We start from the raw sequence: 19,431 nt of genomic DNA on the forward strand, positions 1-19,431 counted from the left end.
CAGAGTTCAAGTCGTCATAAAGGCGAAGGGCTAACACTGTCCATAGTAATGTCCACCAATAGGTGTCCGGATAATTACGATCAGATAGTGTATATGGACAGGAGCAATGCCCAGAAGATTTTTTAAAACGTTTTTGTAACAATCCAGGTTTCTTAAGACATAATTTGCCATCCATTTGGTCCATAAGCCTTCAAAGCATTCACATATGTGTCTTTCATCCGTTGCAGAATACTCAGTACGAAACGCCCTCTTTTCATCCAGAAAACACTGGCCATAACCAGTCGGGCAAAAGAAATTGATTCACCTTTTTTGTGCATGAACACATGTTCACATCCTAGCAGTGACCCACGTCTAACCCACAGTAAGAAATGGTGCTAATGCCAGTTGAATGCTTTTTTAAACAGGCTTAAGAAACTGACGAGAAATTTTATTCGGTGCCAGCTTCCATTCGACAACTGCGGAACCTATATTCCACAGAGCCTTCTAATAATTGATTATTCGTCTAAAATTCACTGCTCCTTCTCCAGAAGTTAGCTGTCTATAATCACCAATCGTCCAATACCATAGTGTGAACTGTCTCGATCTTTTCAGTTGTGGCCGGCCGGAGTGGCCGTGCGGTTCTAGGCGCTGCAGTCTGGAACCGAGCGACCGCTACGGTCGCAGGTCCGAATCCTGCCTCTGGCATGGATGTGTGTGATGTCCTTGGGTTAGTTAGGTTTAATTAGTTCCAAGGTCTAGGCGACTGATGACCTCAGAAGTTAAGTCGCATAGTGCTCAGAGCCATTTGAACCATTTTTTTTTTTTTTTCAGTTGTGACTGCAGTTTTGAGTGTGTTCGTTACGTGAATTTGCTTGAAGAAAAATGCCGCCTCGTTTGAATTCAGCCGCCCGTTTATTAACAGCTGATAATTTTGATTGACAAAATTTCTTTTGTAATAACCTGTACTAAACAAAGAATTTTATAACATAGCGGCCTTACCCTTTATTAATTTGAATGAATCAAGAACAACAACCAGCTGCACAGCAACTATTCCGCGTATCTAGTTCCCACTCAACTTATTCCATAACGCAACACGAGCCAGTATACAAGGTTGAACCTAAAAGTTCCTGAAATATATTAATTCAAATTAAAACGTTGTCACTAGATTTTATTGTACATATCACCTTCAAAATTGTCTCCTTTGGAGTGACTACAACGGTCCCAACGTTTTTGCCAGTTTTGAAATGCAACCTGAAAGGTTTTCTTCTTCCAACTTGATTTACATCTTAGGGAAGAGGATGAAGGCACGCGGAGCTACATCAGGTGATTATGGTGGATGGGGAGCCACTGTTTTTAGGCAAAAATTTCTGAACAATGTGGGCCGTATGTGGTCGTGCACTGTTATGTTAGTGTACCCAACCGATCTTATGCTACTTCTGTGCCCGCCCTTAAATGTCTTAGAACATCACGACAGAACTTTTTATTGACCATCTGACAGATCATCAACGACCTCATGTAACTGTCCATTTATTTTGGTTAGGTGAAGGACTCTTCCAATTGTGACGATTACTGCTTCATTTAGGGGTCATAGCCATAAATCCACTTTTCATTACCAGTAACAAACTTTGAAAGAATGTATGGATCGTCCAGAAGTAGTCGTGTCACAAATTTCGTAGCAGTCCTCCTCGTGCTCAGTGCTTCTCACAGAATAAGTTGAAATGTACCACAACTTATTATCAAGATATTGCAGAGGTCTTGGATGGTCTATCTACGATCTTGGAGTCAGGTCTGTCACTTTCTGAACATTTTCTCGTATGATGTTAGTTGACACCCGGTCGGGATGGTTATCATCAGTCGATATTCGTTAGTTTTAGAAACGCTTATACTTGTCGTGATTATGGATCTGACCTGAAGCGTTGTTTCCAAAAGCTTGCTTCAAGATTAAGTGCATTTTAGCAGCAGTTTTCCCGAGTTTAAAAGCATCTTTATACAGACACGCCGTACTTTCACGTTAGCCACCGCAAAACTTCAGTTTCGCGGAAACACTACAATTGTAACATGCTCACCAACAGCTAACCACAGCAGTCCGCTCGCAACCACTTTCTAAACTGATTCAAAAGATACAAGAGACAAAAATGTTAATTCAAAATCGGGAAACTATTAGATATCATTTTGTACCAAAAACGAAATTTCACTGATATCGGTGCCTGGCCACAAACTTTTCAGCTTGAGCTGTACAGTAACGCACTACATGACCTCACAATGCCACTGGATTACCTAGATCGCTCTACAGGCAAACTTACGAAACGTCACTGCATGGTAATTCCAACAACAATACCAACTATATGATAGGTGTCGAGCTGTACTAACCAGACATGAAGTAGTTGTGCATGGTATCCTTGTCAATCTTCTCTGCACTGTAGAGCGCATGCGCCGCCTTGCGCAGCAGCTTCTGCATGCGGGCCAAAGTGTCCCACCACAGCGCCTGGTCGTGCTGTTGTAGCTTCGGCACCCTCTGCGGACACATTACACCTCGCACACACATGTACACATTTGTCTTTTAGAGAAAACATAATACTGATTCTGCACGTTTTGGCTACCACTTACTGTTTAACAGAATTACTTGCGCAATGTCATACTGACTTAGTACAGTGAAAAACACGAAACTGAGGGGACCGCATTAAATTTCGACTTTCCTCGCCCTCTGGCCTGCAATCGCTCTTGTGTGGTGTAGCATTCTCATGCTGAAGGAAAGGGTGCTCCGTGTATGGACGAACTCTTCGAATTCGAAACTCGATTACAGTACGCTGTTTCTCATGCATCGACATAGTTACGTTACCCACCGTCATATGACAAACTACAATTTGGAGCCCTCTAGCGGCAGGCGCCTCTAAATATGTAGGCATGAAGAATGATGTGCAGAGTATTAATAACATTTGTTTTATTTAAAAAGATTTGAGAGTTTTCATATAAAAATTTGGAGGCATTACCTTTCATGGCGCCGAGTGGTGTGGCCGCGCGGTTTGAGGCGTCATGTCACGGACTGCGCGGCCCCTCCCACCGGAGGTTCGAGTCCTCCCTCGGGCATGGGTGTGTGCGTTGTTCTTAGTATAAGTTAGTTTAAGTAATGTGTAAATCTAGGGACCGATGACCTAAGCAGTTTGGTCCCTTAGGAATTCACACACATTTGAACCTTTCGTGGCACTGTCCATTTATTTTGGTTAGGTGAAGGACTCTTCCATTGTGACGATTCCTGCTTAATTTAGGAGTCATAGCCATAAATCCACTTTTCATTACCAGTAACAAACTTTGAAATAATGTATGGATCGTCCAGAAGTAGTCCTGTCACAAATTTTGTAGCAGTCCTCCTCGTGTATGGACACCACACACGCTCTCCATTGGAAAGGGGTGTTTCAGATATCACAAAAATTATTGAATTATTATTGGAACTTGGACACGTCACCGGCGATCAGAATCTTAGAAATGGTACACACCACACACCGCAGTGCTTGACCCTGGTGATAATTGTCGCGAAAAGCGTGACTGAGTCTTTACGAACTTGAAAGTAAATCTGTAGTTTCAACTGCACTTTAGTAAATATAAAAGGGCATGAATTTACAACAGGATAAAAATCCGAGACCTGACAACTGCCTTCTCTCTCACCTTGTAAAATTCACTCGAGTTTACGACAGTTGGAATAGTGAAGGTGTTCGTTTATCAAGCACATTGGTAGATGCCTATAAAATCGTGTGCCTCCAACCATTCTGTGCTCTACATCCTATAATAATAGGGAGCTATATTCAACGACTGTTCAGTAATGATGAAAAGATTCAGTTTAAACATTGTTTATTTCGCTTACGGCAGTTAGATGGGGCCTCATTAGTCTCACTACGTTCAACAACCCACTTTCTGTTTAGCCAAATAGCTCAGTTGTTTTCACTTAGTCCCCACTGCGACAATGTTAATTACTTCGTTGCGTCACAAAGATCTGTTGAAGAATCCTTGCGATATCGAAGACTTTAGACACGATCGTGTACAGATTGAATGCACATTGTCCCGTTCACGAATGGGGACACGGTACGCTCTAAAGAACTGCATGTTTGGTTTTTCCCCGCCGGCCTCGGCGGCCGAGCGGTTCTAGGCGCTTCAGGCCGGAACCGCGCGACTGCTACGGTCGCATGTTCGAATCCTGCCTCGAGCATGAATGTGTGTGGTGTCCTTAGGTTAGTTAGGTTTAAGTAGTTCTAAGTTCTAGAGGATTGAAGACCTCTGATGTTAGGTCCCATAGTGCTCAGAGCCATTTTTCTGCATTTTCCGATTACAAAAAAATGTAAATCATGATAGTGACGCAAAACGTTTTTTGAGCACTTTGTATTTCTCTAGGACGAATTTCCACTTTGCAGTGGAGAATGTGCTGATATGAAACAGCTTGGCAGACTAAAACTGTGCCGGCCGAAGTGGCCGTGCGGTTCTAGGCGCTCCAGTCTGGAACCGCGAGACCGCTACGGTCGCAGGTTCGAATCCTGCCTCGGGCATGGATGTGTGTGATGTCCTTAGGTTAGTTAGGTTTAACTAGTTCTAAGTTCTAGGGGACTAATGACCTCAGAAGTTGAGTCCCATAGTGCTCAGAGCCATTTGAACTAAAACTGTGTGCCGGACCAGGTCTCAAGCCTGAAGTTCGGCAAGTAAAAGACGATGCCCGGGCGGAAGTAAAGCTGTAAGGATGGTTTCCGACTCGTTCTTGGGTAGCTCAGTTGCTAAAGGACTTGCTCACGAAAGGCAAAGGTCCTACGTCCGAGCCCTGGTCGGGCACACAGTTTTAATCTGCCAGTATGCTTCATCTTATATTCCTGTTTTATTTGTAATAAATGGATATTCTGCTACAAAAAATAAAACCTCAACTAAATAAAACATTCCGTGCACGGAGAACCGTGTAGTTCCTGTATTGCATCCAAGTAACGTAACGTATTTGTTGTATGAATTGAGTAACAGCACTGGCAGGAGGAGAATGAGCAGGTTGTTGACCTTGTTGTTGAAATTGATGAGTATGGAAGAGATGGGCTGCAGCACGGAGACGGGCGGCACGGCGTTGCTGTCCTTGCGGTACCACGTGTCCAGCAGCGTCACGTCGTTCCCCGTGTTGGCCAGTTCGTCCCGCAGCATCTGCAGTTCCGATGAGATGATGTACGTCGGGATCGGCCGGTAGCCGTACTTCTGGCCCAGGAACACCTTGCACACAAAAAAAGAAATGCTACACTGTTCATACTTCTCAGTTAAAATGCTCATGTTTCCGTAAGCGTGAGGTTTGTAGACCAACTGTAAACAGCGAGAATCGAATTCAAACTTTATGGGTGCAGTAAGGGCACGGGGTAATGTGGTCAAGAGGATGAGGCCGCTTTATTAGAACCAATTTTCATGGCATAGGAAAACCTGAGCGTGGCTTCGCGTTTCTGAGGGTAACCGTAAGGCTGCATATCCAAAGGCCCTGGATTCATTTTTCGGTTGGTCCAAGGTTCTTTACCTGTAATGTATTGCTTATTTTACCTCTGACGACGATTTTTATACGCAAAAAATTTCAGCTTGCAATGCAGGTGGAGACCACGTTGAACTGTAGGTCCTCTAGCAACTCGCTGGCTATATAAATTGCAAGGTCGCAAGAAGAAAAGCCCGTACCACTTTCAACAGGCCACACCTAGTGAACCACAGCGGTGTTCAAACCAACCTCGCAGGCCGCGGTGGTCTAACGGTTCTAGGCGCTCAGTCCGGAACCGCGCGACTGCTACGGTCGCAGGTTCGAATCCTGCCTCGGGCATGGATGTGTGTGATGTCCTTAGGTTAGTTAGGTTTAAGTAGTTCTAAGTTCTAGGGGACTGATGACCACAGATGTTAAGTCGCATAGTGCTCAGAGCCATTTGAACCAAACCAACCTCTACACTGTATACAGTTTTAGCTGTAGGAAGATTTGCTTTTGATTAAAGCTATGTGCAAAGACTGGGAGCCAACCTGCAAGTAATGCACAGACCACGTGTCCCTTATACACAATTACTCAGAAAATAACCACGACCAATCTTCGAAAATTTGTTGGTGGATTTCGGCTTCATCCTGTATATGTGGGTGCCAGGGGTCTGTCTGCCTTTACTGCCTGTTAGGGTATCGCAAACCGATCTGTTAATATTCTACAGCACATGCAAATACGTCATTCCGAAGAGAACCATATTGAGACTTGCATGAGTCTATGGAAACACGGTTCTCTGACACAATGGCCAAAAATTTATATTTGCCTGGTGTTATCATCATAAAAGGGATATATTTCTGCCATAAATGCTAAGTATCTGTATAAAGAAACCATTTTTGTGTTTGAGACTAAGATAAATACATTAACAGCAAAGACAATAGCACACTATCTGATTGAAAGTTTCCGAACACCTATTAGCGGACATTAATATGGGACGTATCCACCCTTCGCCTTTATGACGACTTGAAATCTGTTGCGGACGCTTTCAATTACGCGAATGAATATTGGCTGAGGAATGGTAGCCCATTTTTCCTCAGCAGACGAAACCAGAGGAAGTCAACGTTCTAACTCATCGCAAAGCTTTTCCATTGAGTTCAGGTCTAAACTCTGGGCAGGTTTGTCTAATTCAGGAATGTTATCGTCCACAAACCATTGTCACACAGGTTTTGCTTTATGAGAGGGTGCATTGTCATGTACTACTGGCCATTAAAACTGCTACACCAAGAAGATAAACGGGTATTCATTGGATAAATATATTATACTAGAACTGACGTGTGATTACATTTTCACGCAGTTTGGGTGCATAGATCCTGAGGAATCAGTACCCAGAACAACCACCTCTGGCCGTAATAACAGCCTTGATACGCCTGGGCATTGAGCTTGGATGGCGTGTACAGGTACAGCTGCCCATGCAGCTTCAACACGGTACCACAGTTCATCAAGAGTAGTGACTGGAGTATTGTGACGAGCCAGTTGCTCGGCCACCATTGACCAGACGTTTTCAATTGGTGATAGATCTGGAGAATGTGCTGGCCAGGGCAGCAGTCGAACATTTTCTGTATCTAGAAAGGCCCGTACAGGACCTGCAACATGCGGTCGTGCATTATCCTGCTGAAATGTAGGGTTTCGCAGGGATCGAATGAAGGGTAGAGCCACGGGTCGTAACACATCTCAAATGTAACGTCCACTGTTGAAAGTGCCGTCAATGCGAACAAGAGGTGGCCGAGACGTGTAATCAATGGCACCCCATACCATCACGCCGGAAGATACGCCAGTATGGCGATGACGAATACGCGCTTCCAATGTGCGTCCACCGCGATGTCGCCAAACACGGATGCGACCATCATGATGCTGTAAACAGAACCTGGATTCATCTGAAAAAATGACGTTTTGCCATTCGTGCACCCAGGTGCGTCGTTGAGTACACCATCGCAGGCGCTCCTGTCTGTGATGCAGCGTCAAGGGTAACCGCAACCATGGTCTCCGAGCTGATAGTCCATGCTGCTGCAAACGTCGTCGAACTGTTAGTGCAGATGGTTCTTGTCTTACAAACGTCCCCATCTGCTGACTCAGGGATCGAGACGTGGCTACACGATCCGTTACAGCCATGCGGATAAGATGCCTGTCATCTCGACTGCTAGTGATACGAGGCCGTTGGGATCCAGCACGGCGTTCCGTATTACCCTCCTGAACCCACCGATTCCATGTTCTTCTAACAGTCATTGGATCTCGACCAACGCGAGCAGCTACAGGGCGTCTGGCTCGGAGCTTTCCTTGAAATAACCAATATGTAACAATTCGTCGTGTGACTGTGGTGAATGGCTGCTGCAGACGCAGTATGATGCGTTAAGTCATACGCCAAACACGATGGTCTTGTCTCTCAGAAGTGCCACGTAGCCGTCCAGAGATCGGTCCTTTTGCTACAGCACCTTCCTGTGACCACTACTGCCAGCAAGCATGTACAGTGGCTACATTCCTGCCAAGTCTATCGGCAATATCGTAGAACGAACATCCAGCTTCTCGTAGCCATATTACATGATTACATACAAACTCAGTGAGCTCCCGATAATGGGGTTTTCGTCCCCTCAAAGGCATTCTTCACTAACATCAGCTCACTACAACCAATCTCATAAGTAACTAACACTTACAACCGTCACATCCCGTATTAAAAAAAAAAAAAACTGATTTGCATCCTCACGGCGGCGCTAATACAGACTGGCGTGAAATTTGAATAGGCATCATCTTTCAGATGTACAAACTTGTCTACCAACTTTTCTTAATCTCGCACAACTACTTCTTGGTGCTGGGATTTTTTTCTATCACCGTATATTAATTACTTACACATAAGCAGGTGCTAGGCCTTACGTGTATTGTGCTTAGTGAGAGCCCTGAGGCGAAAATGCACGTGGCTGGCTGTGACGAGAACGTATGTTCTAGGCTCGTTGCTTCTGCAAAATATCATCACGTAGTCCACCAATAAATAAACTGGTCCTTCAACAGAACTGTGTACTTATTTATTCATTTCCTCTTTTCCACCCCCTCACTTACAGACTTCAGGTTAAGTATTTAACATACGTCATCAGTGCTCCTATTGCAGAGCGGGAGAAATGATTTTGGAGACATCGGCAATACGACGATCAAAGAGCCAGTGGTCGATTGCTACTTGCATGCAGGTTCCCTCGCAAGTCTCTTTGTATATGGTGACTGTGGTATTACGTTTGGGATTTTACTGTTGTGTATGACTTTATACAGGGCGTAAATTTTAAGTTGACAAACCAGAATAACTCGAAAAATAAGCTTCACACGAAAAAATGTGTAGACTCCAAAGTTGATTATTTTCGAGGGGGACATCTGCTGGTGCTAAAATTAGCCCGCCACCCCAGCCCCCTGGCGGTGGGGCGGGAGGCAACTTTAAAATTTCAAATGGGACCCCCATTTTTATTGCAGAACCAGATTCTGCATAAAAAACTACTTACATTTGTCTTAAACATATGTTTTGATTCTTGGTAGTTGGCGCTGTAATTCAAGAAAATCCATGTTCTCATCTTTGCGTGGAAAATGGTTACGGATAAATAAAAAATACTTATTTACTTCGTAAATTTTGATTCGTTAAAACTAAAACTCTCCCTCTCTCCCCATAGGGTGGGGTTTGAGAGAGAGGAATCAGAGTTTTACAAATGTTGACCCAAATATTAATTTTTTCCGCAGATTTGGATAAGTTTTGTTTGTTTCGTGGTCATGAGGCCACACAACTTTTAATTATCAAACAAATCATCTGACTAGCTAACTAACAAACCAAACATCCTACTTACTAACGAGTGAACTCATTAACTCACAGAGCAAACAAAGTAAAAGACTAACTGAGGAAAAGACTAACCCACTCTCTAACTAAAGATGTACGTATTCCCGTTTAAGATTTGGTGGTCCTGAAAAGGAACGATTTGTTTCGTTTTATTGTTGATTATTTGTAAATACTTGCAAGTAAATGGATTTCTGGGTGCTTGTTTCCTCTGAGCCCCCTCGCCTCTCACTTTCGGCGTGCTTGATGTCCGTAAATCCCTTGCATCTCACCGTTTTATGAAATCAAATGTTCTAAGTGATGACCTCCACCTTCGATGCATTTATTGACTCGTGCTGTAAGTCCCTGCACACATCTAGATAACGTGTCTGCTGTAATTGCAGCGCAAGCATCTCTTATTCTTTGCACCATGTTTTCGCGAGTGTTAGGCGTTTCCTGATAAACGATATCTTTTAGATAACCCAATAAGAAATAATCTGGCGAGGTAAGGTCAGGCGATCTGACTCGATCTGCCCTGCCGATCCAGCGACTGTGGATTTAAGTCAATAAATTTATGAATGTCGTTTTCTATGTTTTTCCACCCGAAATTAAAAGACTCAAATGAAGCAAGCACCCCAGTTGTGAGACTTCTCGACAAACAAGAGTGATTACTCCGAATCTAACAGAAAATTAGGTTCGTGAGTCAGCTAGTTTTTTAGTTAATGAGTTAACTCGTTAGTAAATAGGATGTTTGGTTAGTTAGTTATCTAGTCAGATGATTTGTTTGATAATTAAAAGTTGTGTGGCCTCATGAGCACGAAACAAACAAAACTTATCCGAATCTGCGGAAAAAGTTAATATTTGGATCAATATTTTGTAAAACTCTAATTCCTCTCTCTCAGACACCACCCTATGGGGAGAGAGGGAGAGTTTTAGTTTTAGCGAATCAAAATTTACGTAGTAAATAAGTATTTTTTATTTATCCGTAACCATTTTCCACGCAGAAATGAGAACATGGATTTTCTTGAATTACAGCGCCAACTACCACGGATCAAAGCAAATGTTAAAAACAAAATGTACGTAGTTTCTTATGTAGAATCTGACTCTGCAATAAAACATGAGGGTTCCCATTTGAAATTTTAAAGTTGCCTCCCGCCCCATCCCCAGGGGGCTGGGGTGGCGGGCTAATTTTAGCACCAGCAGATGTCGCCCTCGAAAATAATCAACTTTGGATTCTACACATTTTTTCGTGTAAAGCTTATTTTTCGAGTTATTCTGGTTTGTCAACTTAAAATTTACACCCTGTATACAACGGTAAGGACTGGTGGACTACAGAGTAGTGTGGCAACTGTCGACATAGGAAAGCTGGACAGGAATAGAAACGATTAGTGAACAAGTAACACAGCAAACGGAAGATTTACTTAACTTGTATTTCGCCAAACGAAAGAAGACTCAATACAAATACTGCTGCAAGATACAGAGTGCAGCTATCACAATGCACACAAGGAAAAATTCTCTCTGTACTAAAGCACCAATGAAGAAGACAGAGCTGCGACCACGTGACACCTGCGCAGCATCACGTTGCTACAGGACTCCGAGAGTGAGTAGGCTGAGTCGCTGCCACCGTTTGTCCCATAACACAGTGACAGAGGGCAGTTAACAGTACGGTGCCATTTGCCAGATCCCGCGCGACCGCTATCGGTCACAGACGGAAGCTTGCAGTTCCTTTGCTATGACGCCTGTCGCAGCAGGTATGGTATTGCTCTGCTGAATCGCCAGTTCTCCGTTTCTACTGCAGCTGCAAGTAGTGCGGGAATGTGCGTTGTGATTCCAGTTCGCGACAGCTGCATAACAATGTATACCTCAACCGCGGTGTCGTTGGAATGCGTGATGGCTCCCAGTTTCCACAGAAATACACTACACGTGTCTGCTTGACAACGTTGTTTTTGTCGTGACAGTTCTCGATCACACCCTGATCAGCAGTTTCTACAGAAATACTCGTGTCAGTAAGCGTTCTATAGAAAAAATTAATATTCTCGCTGACAAGCTCAGTGATGGTTCTCACACATGTGACCTATAAATAGTAGAGCAACCGACAGCATGACTATTGTACAAGAGTATACCCACAGGAAAATGTCGACTTGACTGCATCGCCTGTGCGACTGGCTTTCTGAAACCCCGTGCAAAGCATGCGATGTTACCGGCAGGTGCAGCTCCCTATTATAAAGGCGAAAAAGATTATTGCGCTTTATGGGAGAGGTCACTATTGTGGAACAATTAGACAAAGAAAGTTTTCTTCCTCGCAAGCAGTGCATGCAAATTTTCATTGAAATTTTAAACCTACAACCAAAGATACTCGTCATCTGTTATCGATAATGGTCGTGTCACCATCCTGGGGTGTCCCACCTAATCCTGCCATCTCATATATTTCAGAAATGAAACAAAATGTGAAAAATGCGATTGGCCAGGGATGCACCCATGTCAGAGGCTCATACAAAAATAAAAACTAGAGGTACAATTAGTGATGACAGACTTGGTTTCACTGTTATAAACCTGAGACACTCTGAAATATTAGACTTTAAAGGATGGAAACGGCGCCGCGATAACTGCTGCAATACGCAGGGCTAGGTTCCTGCACTGTCCTGCAGTCTGCTGTAAACAGACCACTATCAGTACACACGTTCTACCTATAATGTTCAGTCTACTAATGTCTCTAGCTCTGGCCTGCTGTGCTGCTGTCGGTGTCAAACAAGAAAATACACTTCACACGCCGCTCGTAGTGGCCGTGCGGTTTGAGGCGCCATGTCACGGATTGAGCGGCTCCTCCCGCCGGAGGTTCGAGTCCTCCCTCGGGCATGGGTGTATGTGTTGTTCTTAGCATAAATTAGTTTAAGTAGCGTGTAAGTCTAGGGACTGATGATCTCAGCAGTTTGGTCCCTTAGGAATTCACAGACATTTGAACCCTTGACACTTTTCACGTGCGTTTCAGACAGTGCTTTCCTTGTTTTGGTGTGGCTTGTGGCATTTGCTGTCTTCTCGTCGATATGCCGGTCGTCAGTAATGGAGAAGAACTAGATGTTATGTTAATTTACGGTGAATGCCACACAAGTGCAAACACAGCTGTAGCAATATAGGATGAACGCTACCCAGATCAATGGCGTCCTTCGCATCAAACAATTTCCAACATCTGCACAAGTCTCATGGAAACAGGCAGCTGGTCACCAGAGATCATCAACGTACAAACACACCAACTAACAATGACAACGAGATTGCTGCTCTGCTGCTGTAGTGCACAGTCCTGAGGTGAGTGTACGACAGATTGCACGTGGTTCTGGAATAAACTGTAGTAGTGTGTCGTGGATTTCGCATGGGCATACGTTTCATCCGTACCATATCCCACACCGCCGAGAACTGTGCAGGGCCGGCCGCTGGTGGCCGAGCGGTTCTGGCGCTACAGTCTGGAACCGCGCGACCGCTACGGTCGCAGGTTCGAATCCTGCCTCGGGCATGGATGTGTATGTTGTCCTTAGGTTAGTTAGGTTTAAGTAGTTCTAAGTTCTAGGGGACTTATGACCTCAGCAGTTGAGTCCCATAGTGCTCAGAGCCATTTGAACCATTTTTTTTTTGTACTGTGCAGGAATGACTTTGAATCCTACATTCAATTCTGTCGTTTTGCACTTCAGCCTTTGCAAGGTAATCCTGACTTCATACGCAATGAAGGTTTGTTCACAAATCATGATCATGTGAATCTACAGAACATACACTACTGGTCCATGCAAAATACCCACTGGTTTCACGTTGTTGCTCATCAAGAACAGTGGGATGTCAATTTCCGGTGCAGCATCATTAATACTCGTATTGTAGGTCCCTATTTTTATGAGAAAACATTAACTGAATGGTGATATGCATCATTTTTTCAAGACACTCTACCCGTTCTCATTGAGGACAGTGGATTGGGAACGCGACTGTCAATGTGGTTCCAGCATAATGGATGCCCCTCACACTACATACATGTTTCCAGGGAAGTTGTCAATGCATTGTTTCCAAATAGGTGGATAGGACGGAGAGATCCTGTGAGCTGGCCATCCGGTCACCCGACTTGACGCCGTTAGATTTCTTTCTCTTGGGTGCATTGAAAGAGTGTGTGTACCACGAACAATCGACGACGCCAAAGAATATACAACAACGTATTACTGCTGTGTGTGCTGCAATGTCTGTGGAAACACTACGGTCCTTGTAACGCTCACTTGTTCACCATCTACACAAGTGTACTGATGCGAACGGTGGGCACTTCGAACACCTGTTGAGTGACGCAGGTTCATCGGATGTGACGTTACTGCTCATTTGTGAGAGCGTTTTTTGTGCTGGATGTCATGTCCGAACATGAAGTTTCTGTAGGCTATATGCCACTAATAGGCCTAATTGTGTTTAGGGCACTGAAATCACGTCGTATCATCAATGAACCTCTACGTTTCATTTCTGCAGCAATAAACAAACATGTGTTATTTAAATAAACATAACATTGTGCTGAAAGTGATATGTGTTTAGTTTTATGGAGCTTGCATTCCTGCCCAACATGTGAGCCCCTGACAGCAAGCCACAGGACAGTGCAAGCACCTCTTGCCCTGCGCATTACGGCAGAAATCGCGGCAATATTCCCATTAAAGTCTGATATTTCAGAATGGATGAGGTTTAGAACAGTGTAACCAAGTCTGGCATCACTATCTGTACCTCTAGTTTTCGTTTCTGTAAAAAAAAAAAAAAAAAAAAAAAAGCCGGCCGGTGTGGCCGAGCGGTTCTAGGCGCTACAGTCTGGAACCGCGCGACCGCTACGGTCGCAGGTTCGAATCCTGCCTCGGGCATGGATGTGTGTGACGTACTTAGGTTAGTCAGGTTTAAGTAGTTCTAAGTTCTAGAGGACTGATGACCTCATCAGTTAAGTCCCATAGTGCTCAGAGCCATTTGAACCATTTTGTAGAAAAAAAATACACATGCCAATTAAGAAGAAAACTTGACTTTGTGTTGAAAGTGGTGATGCATTCCTGCATAATGTGTGAGTCGCTGAAATAGGTGCAGCCCAGGCCAATTGAATTTTTACGTATTGTTGCATGTAGGAGTTTAGTGGGACACCCTATTTATCGACAGAAGCTGGACCTAGACCTACGCAGAATGGAAATACTCCAAATACGTTTCCAGAACCAATGCCTGAATACAGTTCAGCTAAAATCTCGCATGGACCAGTGTGGTCTGAATACAGTATTCCCGGCGGGGTCAGGGATTTTCTCTGCCTCGTGATGGCTGGGTGTTGTGTGATGTCCTTAGGTTAGTTAGGTTTAAGTAGTTCTAAGTTCTAGGGGACTGATGACCATAGATGTTAAGTCCCATAGTGCTCAGAGCCATTTAAAAAAAAAAAATACAGCACGCAGGAAGGTAGGGTAACATCGTTCGATGAGTAGCCTCTTGCCACTAGTCAGTGACCAGGTGAGCTAAGTAAAGCGGAGTACTTTTACAATGGTACTGGTGATGAAACAGCGTGTTTTCATTGTGGTGGTGGTTTGAAGTATTGGCATGAAAAGGATGATCCACAGAAAGCACACTCTCTGTGGTTCTCCAAATGTATGTTTCTGATTCGTGCAAAGGGCACTGAATTTGTGGAAACTGTCTGTCAAACGAAAAATGCGGTAATTACAGCAAATGGTGTGTCAAATATTAAACTAGAGGCAGATATTCCGAAGAAAGCAGTGTCATCCGAACAGCACATGGTTGAGGGTACTTGTCTGTGTAAAATTGGCCTGCAGGACGAGGTGGGTGCAATAATTCATTTATGTTGGCCTGTGGTAAATGGACAGTCTCCATTTCCTCATGTGTTGCATTTTGGGAGCGTATAGCAGCTACAAGTACAGTAATTATTCAATGTAATTAAGACATTAGCAGCAAATAGTGAATTTCTCTCTTTGCAAAATGTAAGTTCCACAGTTTTTGAATTAATATGTATGTGTTTAAAGCACAATAAATGTCTTTCTTTTCGGTACGCAAGGTCATATATGAAGGGCTTATTTCAATAGTGGTACAAGTCCATTTTTGCTCATTCTGAGATACAGAGTCCTAAAGTTTAATGAGCGCTGAAAAATCTGCAGTTGAGATACCAGAAATATTCAAGTATATATAAAGTAATCTCTAATGTTTTTAGAGAGCCTTGCCACCATAGTTCTGACTTCAGTCTGGTGTTGTTGTACATAATCTTCACCTGTGTGATTTGTAATAATAGCAATAATTGTTAATCAGTAGCATTATTTATATTTTTTCTAGTGAATAACATGATGCCTTAGCTATGTCCCTTCTAAAATGGTGCTTGAGAGAGATTTTAATGTGTAAATATTTAATGTGAGGAAATGTTGTGAGTTCTTCAAGAGTAGGCCTAGTTATTAACATTCAGACGCTCTATTTGCTTGCATGCTTATGTGCTTAGTGTCTTATTTTAGCTAACATGTATTTTTCTGCAGTTATAAGCTGGGTCAAGTTGGATATATGACATTGAATTCTTAGGCCTGACTATTAAAATGTCAGCTACTGACAGACATGGAAAACTAGCATTGGAGTATATACATTAGAATTTTGAGCACTAATTTAGTGAATATGTGTATATGTGAAAATTAACTTTCATTTTGTTTTGCACTTCAGTTGTATTTTCGCAATATTGTGACATCGCATTAATCGATTTGAGTTGTACAGTGTTTTTTCATGCATGTGCCTATGCAGAACTGGTGTAAACATCGCACTTTTGCATTGTCACCATATTTTGCAGACTTCTGGAATGTTTCAACATCTTAGATATTGAAAATAATTAATTTACCTTTGTGTTGTATTTTTAACAGTGGAGCCATCTGTTGGTGTCAGTGAGCACTGCTTGTGGTTCAAAGAAAGAACTATCCACAATTCTGCAGTGTAGCCACCTAGTCAGGAAAGTAAACGTAGTTGACAAAATTTTGGATGTCATGGGGATGGGTGCCCTCCCTTCCCCTCCCACTCCTCTCTAAGGAAGTGCTGATGCTGCTGTCAGCGAAATATAAGATGTGTAATTCTCTCAACTGTAATATGACACTGCAAATAAAAAACTGCTGCTGGATACTGCGACAGCGTTTTCGTCCAGAACATACACTGCCCCACTACTCACACGCTCGGACTATTTCAAGGATGGAGAAGAAAATTGACCATGCCCTTTCTAAGAACCTTCCTGGAATTTGCTTGCAGTGATTTAGGGAAATCACGGAAAACTTAAATCTGCATAGCTTGAGACGGATTTGGGCCGTCATCCTCAGTGAAAGAACTCATATTTGTTTTAAGGGCTTCTACGGCGAATGGAGAAAATAATAAACGAAGGTGCGGATGTACGATTTAAAGGTGTAGAAAAGGCAATTTCACCATTTACTATACACAAAACCTTTACATAGTAAAATCAATTCGACAATTTCAAAAGATCTGCAGTAACACTTCCGTCGCAGTACTGTGTATCTGAGTTATTCGGAAAATGAAAACTTACCACAAAATTTGGACCCATTGAAAGTCTCTGGCAGTTTTCAATCTCTTTCATGCACAACTCGGTTGTCATGTGATCGTCGGTGGCTTCGTCTCGCACTCCCCATCGCATGTCTACCACCTGTAGTAAGAAGATTTACACGAGCACGTAAATTATCAAACTCATTACACAATGCTTTCTTCTAGAAAGCATTAACTTTAATTTTTTGTGCGAAACTACTCAGGTTTAGTAGCTGCATGATATTTAACCAGTAGAAAGAAATTTCACTGTAACAGGATATCGTTCTTTTTACTATTGATGACAACTTCGACAAACCACTTTTTCTAAAATTTATTCCATGAGAAAGTTGAAATACTACATTTTATGATATGATTACTTTGTTACCTGAAATTCCAGTCCGTGTTTCTCTCGACAATAGTCTTTCAATCGCGGATAACACTGAGCCATAAGAGTATTTCGCTCCATAGTTGTATCTGTAAGAGGAAAGGACGTTTTTAGTGTCTTTATTTATCGTAATTATCTGAAAATAAAAACTATTGAAATCCTACTAAATCAATAAATAAATAAAGCGACGTTACATGTTACAGAAATATCCTATAAATTGTAACTAACAAAGAGGTGACAAATGTGATGGGATAGCGACATGCACATATACAGAAGGCGGTAGTATCGCATACACAGGGTACAAAAGGGCAGTGCGCTGGCATTTGTACTCAGGTGATCCATGTGAAACGGTTTGCGGCGCGATTACGGCCGCACAACGAGAATTAACAGACTTCGAACGCGGAATCGTAATTGGAGCATGGGACGTTCCATATCGGAAATCGTTAGGGGATTTAATATTCCGAAATCGACAGAGTCAAGAGTGTGCTGACGATACCCAATTTCAGGCATTACCTCTCACCATAGACAACACAGTGGCCGATGGCCTTCACTTAACTACTGAGAACAGTGCCGTGTGCGTAAAGCTGTCAGTGCTAACAGACAACCAACACTGCGTGAAATAACCGTGGAAATCAGTGTAGGACGTACGTATCCGTTAGGACAATGCGGCGAAATTTGCCGTTAATGGGCTATGGCAGCAGACGACCGACGTGAGTGCCTTTGCCAACAGCACGACATCGCCTGCAGCGCCTCTCTCGGGCTCGGGACCTTATTGGTTGGACCCTAGACGACTCGTCGAATGAGTCCCGATTTCAGTTGGTAAAAGACCCCCTCCCCCACCGAAGCCATGCAACCCTGTTGTCAGCCGACCGAGGTGGCCGAGCGGTTCTAGGCGCTACAGTCTGGAACCGGGCGACCGATATGGTCGCAGGTTCGAATCATGCCTTGGGCATGGATGTGTGTGATGTCTTTAGGTTAGTTAGGTTTAAGTAGTTCTAAGTTCTAGCGGACTGATGACCTCAGAAGTTGAGTCCCATAGTGCTCAGAGCCATTTGAACCATTTGAACCATGTTGTCAACAAGGCACTACGCAAGCTGGTGGTGGCTCGATAATGGTGTGGGGCGTGTTTGCATGGAATGGACTGGGTCATGTGGCCCAACTGAACCGATCATTGACTAGAAACGGTTATGTTCGGCTACTTGGAGACCATTTGCATCCATTCATGGTCTTCATCTTTCCAAACAACGATTCGCTGTGTTATCGAGCCACAGCTGCTCGCGATTGGTTTGAAGAACAATCTGGACAGTTCAAGCGAATGATTTGGCCACCCAGATCGTCCGACATACATTTATGGGACATAATCGAGACGTCAGTTCGTGCACATAATGCTTCACCGGCGGCGCTTTGGCAACTATGGACGGCTATAGTAGCAGCATGGCTCAGTATTTCTTCAGGGGACTTTCAAGGACTTGTTGAGTCCATGCCACGTTGAGTTGCTGCACTATGCCGGGCAAAAAAAGATCCGACACGATATTACGAGGTATCCCGTGACTTTTGTCCCCTCAGTGTAAAATGCAAGAATAGCTGAAACATCAGTTTGCGCTGGAAAAGATTTCTTCTCCCGGAAACACGCTGACTTCGTCAGCGCTAGGCTGCATACACTTTTACTTTAGACTGGGAGGGACACTGCATGTTGCTGTGGCAGAATAGATTCGGTCAACTGACAGTGCTGACTTGAAAGGAGTATCTACAACTGCAATTTGTAGATGCCTCCAAACGCGCTATCCCACATAGGTTTAATAGAGCATGTTACAGCCAAACGAGGCAGCGTAGTTGTTAAGGTAATGGATTCGCATTCAGAAGCAAAGGGGTGCAAATCACCATCTGACCATCGTGACTGAGTTTTTCTGTGATATCTACGAGGGTAATCCCAAAAGTAAGGTCTCCTATTTCTTATAAGTACAGAACTCTGTTTGTGTGGCAGTTGGTCACACTGTTATGAAGAGAGCTTCACGCGCTGTGTGCAAACATGCGCACGCTGCGCTGAAGCGCTCAATCTTGGCTTGGCAGCCGTTGAGAATGGAGCTCCCGTTGGATGTTACCGGCAAGTGCGAATTGCGCGCAGTTATTCGGTTTTTGAACGCAAAGGGCACTGCGCCGATTGAAACCCATCGCCAACTGACGAAAGTGTATGGTGAGTCGTGCATGGATGTCAAAAATGTTCGTAAGTGGAGTAGA

At 43.6% G+C, this 19,431-nt stretch overlaps 1 protein-coding gene across 1 annotated transcript in view; it reads right to left on the bottom strand.

Moving 5' to 3' along the window:
- The window catches only part of LOC126249761 (NACHT and WD repeat domain-containing protein 2), a 253,964-nt gene that overhangs the window by 220,263 nt on the left and 14,270 nt on the right, over positions 1-19,431 (bottom strand). The window contains exons 2-5 of the mRNA XM_049951451.1: positions 17,194-17,282; positions 16,813-16,929; positions 5,005-5,208; positions 2,350-2,494 (exon numbers count right to left, since the gene is read on the bottom strand). Coding sequence (XP_049807408.1) covers positions 2,350-2,494; positions 5,005-5,208; positions 16,813-16,929; positions 17,194-17,282 — 555 coding nt within the window. The remainder of the gene's footprint in view (positions 1-2,349; positions 2,495-5,004; positions 5,209-16,812; positions 16,930-17,193; positions 17,283-19,431) is intronic.

The sequence above is a fragment of the Schistocerca nitens genome, chromosome 3 (assembly GCF_023898315.1).
Source record: "Schistocerca nitens isolate TAMUIC-IGC-003100 chromosome 3, iqSchNite1.1, whole genome shotgun sequence".
In the NCBI taxonomy this organism is placed as follows: Eukaryota; Metazoa; Arthropoda; class Insecta; order Orthoptera; family Acrididae; genus Schistocerca; species Schistocerca nitens.